Source organism: Empidonax traillii, unplaced genomic scaffold (assembly GCF_003031625.1).
Source record: "Empidonax traillii isolate 1590-97213 ecotype Southwest subspecies unplaced genomic scaffold, ASM303162v1 scaffold238:size1398292, whole genome shotgun sequence".
In the NCBI taxonomy this organism is placed as follows: domain Eukaryota; kingdom Metazoa; phylum Chordata; class Aves; order Passeriformes; family Tyrannidae; genus Empidonax; species Empidonax traillii.
The window spans coordinates 699,368-709,801 of record NW_020955431.1 but is presented as its reverse complement, the minus strand read 5'-3'; the positions used below and the strand labels follow the sequence as shown (position 1 = coordinate 709,801).

The following is a 10,434-nucleotide window of genomic DNA, read 5'->3' as shown; positions in this document are numbered from 1 at the left end:
CTGCATATGTTATCTGGTTTTTGTTTGTTTGTTTGTTTGTTTGTTTGTTTTTTTAATACAGAGGCACCAGAAATAAGTATATAGAGCAAATCAACCTTTAAAAATTAAAGTTAGATCAGTGGACAAGAACTTTGGTAAAGCTTATCAATATTTATTTTTGTTTTATTTAAATACAGTTGTAGTCTATCAGTTGCCATCACCCTCTTCAGAAGAGGAAAGTGCATGCTTTTTTTCCCTAAAGAAAATTTTATATATAGGGTGGGGCTTAATGATTCTAGAAAATTCTGAATTAAATGTTTATATTTTTCAAAAGATTACTATCTTTTTACTGGAATGGAAGCTAAATAGAGTTCTTGTCCTGTGTGTATTTTATCATATACATACATACATATATAAATATATATGCATGTATGTCTCTATGTACCTGTGTTTATATATACATCCACACACTTTTAACATGAGAGAGGAACCTGTTTTTCTCCACTTTGTATGTGGAGACTTACATTTTCCTCTCTGTCTTTTACCCTGTGCAGTATAAGCTCTTAGTGACGAGGCCAAACAAAAAGATATAGTTCACCATAGTATATTAGTTTATGTAGCAAAGTCATTTTCAAGCAAGTAAAATAAAGCTCTGTATTCCAACTTCTTTTCCTTTACATTTCTCATGAAGAAAAGGAAGGAAAAGGACAGAGGGGAGGGAGAAGGATTATGGCAGTAGCATGAGCCAGTGGCACGTGCCAGTGTGCACGTGTGAGCGTGCAAGTGCATGCCCACACACACACACACACAAGCACAAAAAGCAGGGCTTTGGTTGACAAATGCAGATTGTCCAGAGAAGGAAGATGCATAAGTAAGGAAGACTCTACAGTGATGCAATTGTACCTTTTATGTTTGCATGGAGTGAGAAAACAAATTCAATTGGAAAAAAAAAAATAAAGAAGCAAAGACCTCTTTTTAGGTCCCTCATCAGTGAGAGCATACTCAGTATGCTAGAGAATTTATCTGAAACCTTTTAAATCAAGGCCTCTTTATTACAAAAATAAAAACGAACAAACAAAAAAGTATGAGAGACGACAAGATGCTGAAGTGTCACTCCAATCGTCCCTGCAGAGAACAATTGCATCCCATTTATTATTCATTCTCTTCTCTCATTTCCACGATGTCTGTCATTTCCTCTGTGTGAGGCATGTCGGTCATTGCAGAGTCTTCACCTTCTACAGCTGTCTCATTCTCATTCCTCTTCTTTTTCTAGATTGAAACAAGCATTCAGAGACCTGTCAGTAAGTTGTAGCATGAACATCCTCTTAGAAACTTTCTGCACCTGGAAGTAGTGATGTGGGAACCTGGCTTGTTTAGAATATTTTAGTAAAAACTAGAATATTTGTGTCATATTTGTGGCTTCTGACTAATAACTTGGATTAACTTAGAAGATTTCCATAACCTTTCTGGGGCTCAGCTTTCTCCTTTCTAACATAAATGCAATCATAGAGGCATTTCTTATGCTAAGCAACATCCAAGACAGGCTTCAGCCATGACTGGAGGGAATAGAGCATCTGGAATCTTTTACATCACAGACTTTTTATGAAAAAAACAAAACAAAACAAAAACAAAAACAAAACAAAAAAAACAACCAACACCCAAAACAAAACAAAATAAAATATGAGAGAACAAAAGCTGCTCTAGGGAATGAAACAGAGGTGGCAACCTAATTTCTCAAATGTCGAACTTCAGGCATTTTACAAGATATGAACATTCTGGCTTTTCTCGGTACTGCTGATCCAGTGTGATCCCCCACCCAGCCAAGGCCAAGAAATATCATAGTATTTTTGGCTAGAAGGAGCAGGAGGTCATTCAAGAGTCCTATGATTCATCCAGGATGTCCTGGATAAGTAAAGCTAAGAAGCATTCAACCCCCTAAAAAACAAGTTGAAGCATCTGTTCCTTATTACCCGTTTCTCAGCAGGCTGACTAGTTTTACAGAAAACAATTGGACAGCTGACAAAATATCCCCCACAGGTATTACTGTTTCAGCTGAACTGGGCATATCAGAGTTTCAAAATTTTAGAGGTGTCTACAAAACTCTTGATTTGCAGCTCTCAAACTGTAGGTGAAAGTAACTTGGTGCATAGAGCTACTGGTTGGCTCTGCCACTGTCACACCGAATAAAGAATAAATTAGGTTGGCACAGTTATTACTACTACTACCTGCACTCACCACTGCAAAAAATGAAGCACCTTGTCAAAAACACTCTATGAGCTATGATTGTAACAAACAAGCAATGAGGATATTAGTCCAGTGTTGTGAAACAGGCCAAGAACAGGCCATTTCAGAGTCTACAGATTTTACTCTTTGGTTCTGAAGAAAAACATGACAACTAACCACGATATAGAGATCACGATTCTTCAACTGTCTTATGAACCTTACACACTTTGATCTGTTGCCATGGCCTGCATTGTTAATACATATCAAAACTGATTTTAGGTTGTTCCAATATAAGGCTTTCAGAAATTCCATCTTCTGTACTTTTTTCCAAAAATAGAAGTGGTGGGTATCTCTCCTTGACACTTCATAAGATGTCTAATTGAAAAAAAAACTGTCACTGCATAGATTACGTTTTCTGCTTCCACCCACAGAGGTGTACTATGGAATGATGTACACAACCATGCTGTTTCTGCACAGAGTCAGACCTGGTGCCCTACACAGTGCTTTGAATACGTAACTGGAAGGACACAACATGGAGGCATTGTGATGTACCCAGTCACCCAGACAATATTTATCCTGTCTTTGAACTTAATTTAGTGGAATATTCTTTGAAATCCCTGTATCACTACTACTGTGTACATGCAGGGTTGTAGTATGTGAAATATATAAAAATATGCATACAAGAAAACCTCCCCTGTTTAATTATTTATAAGCTGTTATTATCAACTGCTGCAGGAGTGTATCTTGTTTTAAGCCAGTCCTCTAGATGGCAAAAATATATAAGCAACTGTACTTTTTGTCCATTTTCAGCAGAGTTGGTTTTATAATGAAATAGAAGTATACATAGAGATATATATGTATACACTACCTAACACATCCCATGGCAGGGGACTTAAAACTAGTTGGAACTTTAGGATCCCTTCCAACACAAAGTATTATATCATTCTGTGATTCTATGATTCAATATACATATACCTACATATATAATAAATTTGGATGAGTAGTTTCCATGTCTACATAAAAATGTTATGTTGTACTGTAGTAGTAGATATACAGTGCAAAATAGGTGGTGGTAAGGACAGGCTATCCATGATACATGTGTTTTGAGGAACAAGAGGATCACTTCAGAACAGCATGTTCCATGGCCTGAATCCTCACTAGCAGTTTGGAGGGCACCTTTTGGTTTTAGTTCAACCCAAAGAATTTCCAGGTTGCACACTCCTGAGATCAAACAGGGAAGCAAACCAAATTCAGTAACTGGGGATGCTGAGGAGTTACACTTCAAAAGTGTACTCTTAATCTGAACTCAAATCAATTGTATTCATCAACTGCTTTCACCAGATCCTGTAGAGCCAAATTCTTACCTGCTTACGATAGACGTAACAGGCTGCTATTGCAACCATGGTGGATTCTCCTACAAAACCAGCTAGAAGGGATCCTACTCCAAGAGTGGCTCCATGAACTCTGTAGATGGCATAAAAAGAAAGCAGTCATGGTGGTGTGAGAATACATGATTTGTAATTACATTTTTACTGGCACATAGAACCAGTCTCTTGTTAGAAATATTTTCTTCAAAGACATAATATACATTGGCAAAGAGAATAACCAGCATTTTAAAGGACTTGTCTGTTCCTTAATGGCTACACTGTTTAGTACCAGAAGCACGCTGAATCAAACTATGGACTAAGAATTTGAAGTCTTGTACAGTGTGCTGTAGAATAGATTATTTAACTTACAAACAAGATATTCTTCCATTAGTTTTCTTAACAATGCATTTAATGAAATGGAAATAAATTCTCCTTAGGATACGTTTTTGCCTCTGACATTTGTGTATTTTTTTCAAATGGGACATCAGTACTGTGCCTGCCCAGAGCAGTCACACTCATAAATTTTTAAATCTTTCTTTTTCAGATATTGACACTTATTTGGGAAAAAAGGTCTGACTGTGCAAATTCAGATATAAAGTGACAGGAAACAGGAACGAAGAGGAAAACAGACCCATCAGTTTTGTGAAGAATAACGATTTACCCTAAGTAAGGCAGCACGATGAGACTAGTGATGAGGACGATAATCCGCAGCACTGAGCTGGGTGCCAACACAAATGTCTTCTTCAGAGTCATCAGCCAACCAGTCAAGTGTGCTCTTACAGTCACTGTTCATCAACAGGGAAAGGGGAGGGGATGGGGAGAAAAGGAGGCAAGAGTAGTAAAAAAAAAAAAAAAAGTCAGTCATTTCATTTGCACCTCTTTCATGCAGAGAGAATGAAAATTCAATTCAGAAACAACCACTGTGAAACTTGTTGCTGGTAACTTTGCACCCTGGGAAACCCCATTAGAAAGGAAGTAGATCTTATATCCAAATTGTTTTAATATAGTGATTTGGGGAAAACAAAGAAACAAACAAAAAAGCCAGTTATGGACAGCAATCCTTCCTAAGAGCTAATCTCTTACAACCAATTTATTAGACGGTCCATTCTGTTTTCCTCATTTAAAAAAAAACTATCCCCTTCCCTAAAGAGAAGTCATACCAAGGAAAATTTTTCATCTGCTGTGGTACATGGTGTAACAGTCAGGCACAAAAAAAGATATCTACATGTACCTGTTCTTATATTTGTAGCTTACCTTTATTACAAAACTGGCTTGTCATATAAGCAGAAAACACCACATGATGTCACATTTAATTACAGAGCTGGAAATTTTTTGAGGAGAAACATTTTGATTATTGCTGTCAAGCTTGTCTTGCTCTTTGATAAGAGTATCAACTTTTATTATATATTGTTTATGCTCTGTGTCTGAAAAAGCCACTGAGTCTGTCAGCAGAAGTGGAGACTAATGGAGATGATGTTAATCTGGAGGTGGTCCTAGATGCTATTCCAAACAGTTACTCTCAGCCTTGGCTCACATGTATCTCTACTGCCATTCACATATTTGTTCCCGGCCAATGACAATAGAAAGAATTCAAGCTTTACTTTTGACAGTCAAAAATCTGCCGAATGATTGACACTCTTACTGCAAGATTTGTACCTTGGCTACTGATGTAAATACCCTAGGTCTCTATCAGCTTCAATACAAACAGTTACAATACTTATGCTAGGCATGCATTTAGCCACACTTGTATGTACAGCCACGCCAGATCCTATAACCATGCTTCACTGTCGGTTTGGGTTTGAGGTTACAGAGTTTTCCTTTTTCTTTTTTTTTTTTTTTTTACCTGGAACTGGAAAGAAGGAGAAGATGCGCAAAGGAATGACACACAGCTCTGCAAAAGCGAAGTCTACTCCAATTATGTCAACTAAAATCTTCTCTGATACATTCGGCGTCCAAAACATCACAAAACAGAGCTAGGAAAAACAAAATTAGGAAATGTTTATGTTTCAGATGGGAAGCACAACAAAAGATAGTCCCTGCTGGACTAACTTACTGATGAGTAGATAACTCTACTAATGATAAATATACTGTATATGTATAATTAGATTGCATTCAAATACAGATATACCCAAGAGAGAGACGTTAACTTCAGAAGCAATTCCTACCCTTCATGTTCCTCACACACCAAGACTGATGCATATAGAAAGAATTTTTGTGATTCCTGCAAAGTTGTACTTGAATGCTCTAATTGTTACAAAAAAAGTAAGAAACTTGATTTTTACAACACTTGCTCTGGTTAAGACACTCATATTCCTAAACAGATTATCAAATGTTTTAGTGACTAAAGATTTGAAGTCCTGAAAGACCAGAGATCTGATCTAAATCTAAGACTAGGCAAAGGTGTTAGCACAGTCCTGCAGACACAGTGCCCTCAGGCCACAAATCCACAAAGTCTTATTATTTTCGTTGAAGATCATGCTGTTTAGTCCACATATGAAAGAAAAACTTCCATGAAAAACCCATAACAAATGGTACAGTGGTAGTACATACTGTTTAATTTTTTGGTCAGTACTGAGGCAGGGCTTTTAGCTGAGCTGAGGAGGCTGTTGGCAGCTGGCAGGTCTGGTTTCAGTTCACTCACTGAAGAACAGTGTTGACAGCCCTCACAGAACTTTCCCTGTAAGAAGGGGTACCTGGCATCCCTTCAAATATAACTACTTTGTTATTTAATTTGGTTTTCTGATTTTAAAATTATTTCTTCCTGTTATTCTTGCAGTAAAGTGGATGCTAAGGAAGTGAGCTGACTGAATGGTGCAAAACTTGGGACCTTAAATGCTCTGGCATTCCCCTCGTCAAGGTACAAACCAGTGTACCAGATAAAATAAACACACTGGCTGTACAATACAGTCTGCAAAACTGTAACCACTTTTATAATTTAGCCTACAAGCTCGTATCCTAGTATCTAGCTCTTCTCTTTTTATCCAGTTGTCACACTCCCACGTGTTCAGATGGCTTTTAAACCTAGTCTTTGAAGTCCTACCACCTCCAAGACAGCTGGGATTTCACTCTCATTCTTTGGTTGTGTGCCAGAAACTGTCCTTTCTGTTCAGCCTACAAGCACCCAGATCGCATTAGTTTCCCAAAGCCTGTCACTGAGTGACCTGTGGGAGGTCTTGCATTCCAACAGCTTGCGTGGTGAACAAAACATTTCACCTTCCTGTAAAAAAGGCTCATCTTCAGTTTTATTCTCTACTTCTTAGGGTACGAACCATTATTTATTTTTCAAAATTGAATGTTTTACTTGACTAATCTGATGCTGTCTCTCCATTACCTATATGGAGAACAGTAAGTGGAGGAAGGTAAGAGCAGAAGATGAACTGAGCCTACCAACTGACTTGTACAGAGTACAAATGAAGCAGAGGGGACAATCTAGAGCAGAGGAGATTGTGTGCTTCAGAATTTGTTTATTAAAAAGTGACTGTACAACAACAGAGTGAATTCTTTCATTGTTGGAGGCACCATTAGGCAGACTGCAGTGATTTGTACTCTTCCTGCAAATGACCTGTAAAGCAGTAGTACAGGGAATATTTTGTCAAATCTTTCTTCAAAGTCTAATAGACAAAATAAGACACAAAGATGTCCACTCTTCAATTACAATTTGCTGTTTTCATTAAAGCAAAGACCTTTATAGTGCTTAATTGTACTGCACAATGCCATTAGTGTCCTACTGAGCAATATAGTTACTGGTACTGCAAGATTCCATGTGTGCATGCTAACAGTAGTTTGCCCACTACTAGCAAAAGGCAAATAGCAGCCTTTCCTTCTTCTACAGCTGCTTGAAGGAGTATTGAACATGGTTAGACAGGCAAGCAAATTAGTGACCAAACGAATTGTCCTCAATCCTACTCTCTTTGAAGTTAAAACTTCTGGCCTTAATAAGAACAGAGTCAATCTCCACCCAGCTCCCCTGGGAGGAAGGTCAGTTAGCCAACGAGAGGTAATGACATACCCAGGTGGTATGAGGTCATTCCTCCAACTGCAATATTCCCCATCCACCCCCCCCCCCAGTCAGCAGAGAGTTGGTGCTGATAAATGACTTCAAAGAGCACTTCTTACATAGCAGCTGGTAGGGAAAGACAGCAAGCTCAAGAATAAGCAGTTTGAGGAGGTGAGGCATGGCAGCATAAGGACCTTCTATTTCTGTCTCAGCGTGCTCCTATCTTTTTGGTTGCGATATTGATAACTGGTTTCATTTTGTTCAGAGATTCCTCTATGTCATCTTATGAGCAGCTATTCACAGGGAACAAAGCCTCCAAATTATTGCTTTGCATCATTCAAGCTGTCTGCAATTTAAATTTTAGATGCTTGCAACTTGGGAAGCTTCCATACTATTTCAAAGACAAATTTAAAATGTAGTGGAAAAAACCCAGGCTCTACATCAGGAAAAGAGTAATACTAAATGTGCAAAGGAGGGAAGGTATTTCAGCTGCTGATTTTATTACACATGAGGTATATTGAAAATAGGATGAAGTCAGCTTTTTTGTGATTCTGAGTGGTCTTTAAGATGTTTGTCATTACCCTGGTAAAAGGTGAAGCCTAATATGAGACCAGAGAGGATGGTAACTGCAAGCAGTCCAGGGAAACTGGGAGTGTGGTACAGACAATAAGAGAGAGGATCTGCTAACTTCCTGTGACTCAGATCACGAAAGATTTAAAGAAATAGAATCATAGAATCAACTGGCTTGGAAAGGACCTCTGAGATCATCAACCCTTGATCCACTACCACCGTGGTCACTAGACTTTGGCGCCAAGTGCCACATCCAGTCTCATCTTAAAAACCTTCAGGGATGGCAAATCCACCACTTCCCTGGGCAGCCCATTTCAATGCCGATTACCCCCTCTGTAAAGATTTCTTTGTAAATAGAATTACCTATAGCATGATTCCTATCTTATAATTTAACACTGTTTTCTCCCCCCCCGCCTTGTGTTTCTCTGCATGTCTGCAAGGTTAAAAATAGAATAAATGGCTTGGGTAGGATTACAGCTGTACCTTCAATTTAATCTAATCAAGAGATGAAGCCTAAGCAGTGAAAGCTTCTGCAAAAGCCAGCAACCCGCGTGCATAGTGGCACTGCAGCTCCAGGCTGCAACTGCAGTTGGCTGTTGAGTATTGTACCTGGCAACGCTGCTGAGGCTGGAGCTTTGTTGATGCTTTGAGAGTAAGAAATTTGGAATGTGGAGTTCTAGCAACAGAGTTGATTTGATTTTCTGTTTTATGGTATGAGTGCAGCAGGATATTAAAGGATAGTTTTGTTAAAGCCTTTGATCATTTAACCAGAACTTCAACTGAACAGCGATTAGTGCTTTATAAATACAGGAAAAAATGAAGGTATAAACTGGAGAGTGGAATGCTACTGAGAATAAGCAGGCCTGTATAAAGACAGTATTATTTATTATAGCGATGTTATCTCTGTATCAACAACAATAACCTAAGAATTTCTGAAGGTGTTTTAATAATTTGAACTGATCTTAAGTGTTATGGTATTGGTAATTGTTCTACGCTACTAAAATTTGAAAAACTTTACTAAATATGTCATTAACTCACAGCACCATAAGAAAATCAGTACAGCTGTACTAGAGCAGATTAAAGCTCCACCTAGATTAGTACTGTCTCCCTGCTAAATGACACTGGGAATTGCTAAAGGGAAGGGCACAGAAAGTGTAGCATAAGAGATGCCTTTTCCCTGTCTGCATGGTCTGAGCTGCTGGCAGTTATGCCTTCAGGAGTTCAGTAATTGTGATGCACCTTCATCCCATGCAGCATTATGTTGTGCATGCAACATATCTAATATCAGTGGTTTTTCCAATCCAGCTGTGCATTAAAATAAGTAAAGAACCCTCTCACTTGTGGCTTAGATACTGCCCTCAGGGAGCTGTGCTTACGTTTATGTGGAACCTGGCTCTTCTAAGCTAACGAGTTCAGTGTCTAAGCGTATTAAAAAGTCAAAATTAAAAATATCTGCTGTCGCCAAGTCTGAGAGAATGAACCAAACCTTTGTTTCATGGAATGTATGGAAAGTATGGAACTGCTAGCGCTCAGTTCAACTTCTCTTTAATCTCTTAAGTACACTTGAGACATTTGACTTTCACAAATGATTGTGATGAAAGATTGTTCATGAGATTTTGTTTCAGAGGCTGCATGTATGAGTTTGAATTTCTAGTTTTTGAAAACGAAGTCTTTTCATAGGCCCTGCATCTCCTGGAAGCTATTTCCATTTATTCTGGTTGCTGACAGGGATTACTAAACCTCAGAGACTCACTACATAATGTATTATAACATATTATGCTAATAAAGGCTATTGTCATGTGTATAGTAACCTGCAGGGTGCTAGACTGATTTGCTTTTTGGCACTTTCAGAAAGCTGCTTGTCTCTTGGGACATTCATTGATAAATATACGGCACAAAAGAGTATTCCAGTGAGCTGTGAACAACAGTACAGATTTTCTAGACTTCAGTGCAGTCTTCAGTTAGAAGAAAAATTGACAGATGACAGAGACATGGTATGGCTCTATGTTCCTCAGAAAGACGCTATGGAATCCAAAATGGATGTTTTTAAAAATAGATTGGACATGGACTCATGGAATGAGTCTCAAATAATAGATTTTACCATGGAAAATGGTTAACCTGTTAAAGGTTATTCTGTGATGAAATGCAGTTCATATTTTTTCTCCTGCAAAAAAACTCTCAGCAGATATTTCATATAATTTGTTGAACTTATTATATTTGCAGAAGTACAGCTGTCTAAGAGAAGTGTTTTTCTTCACAACATTGTTCTGTGTATATACTGAGGATTGTATTTTAACT

At 38.2% G+C, this 10,434-nt stretch overlaps 1 protein-coding gene across 2 annotated transcripts in view; it reads right to left on the bottom strand.

The window, feature by feature from the left end:
• Nucleotides 1–302: 302 nt before the first annotated feature.
• Nucleotides 303–10,434, bottom strand: part of ANKH (ANKH inorganic pyrophosphate transport regulator) — a 99,263-nt gene continuing 89,131 nt past the window's right edge. For both annotated transcript variants that reach the window (XM_027888435.1, XM_027888436.1), the window contains exons 9-12: nucleotides 5,413–5,542; nucleotides 4,231–4,354; nucleotides 3,567–3,666; nucleotides 303–1,248 (exon numbers count right to left, since the gene is read on the bottom strand). In XM_027888435.1, coding sequence (XP_027744236.1) covers nucleotides 1,132–1,248; nucleotides 3,567–3,666; nucleotides 4,231–4,354; nucleotides 5,413–5,542 — 471 coding nt within the window. In that variant the 3' untranslated portion in view covers nucleotides 303–1,131. The remainder of the gene's footprint in view (nucleotides 1,249–3,566; nucleotides 3,667–4,230; nucleotides 4,355–5,412; nucleotides 5,543–10,434) is intronic.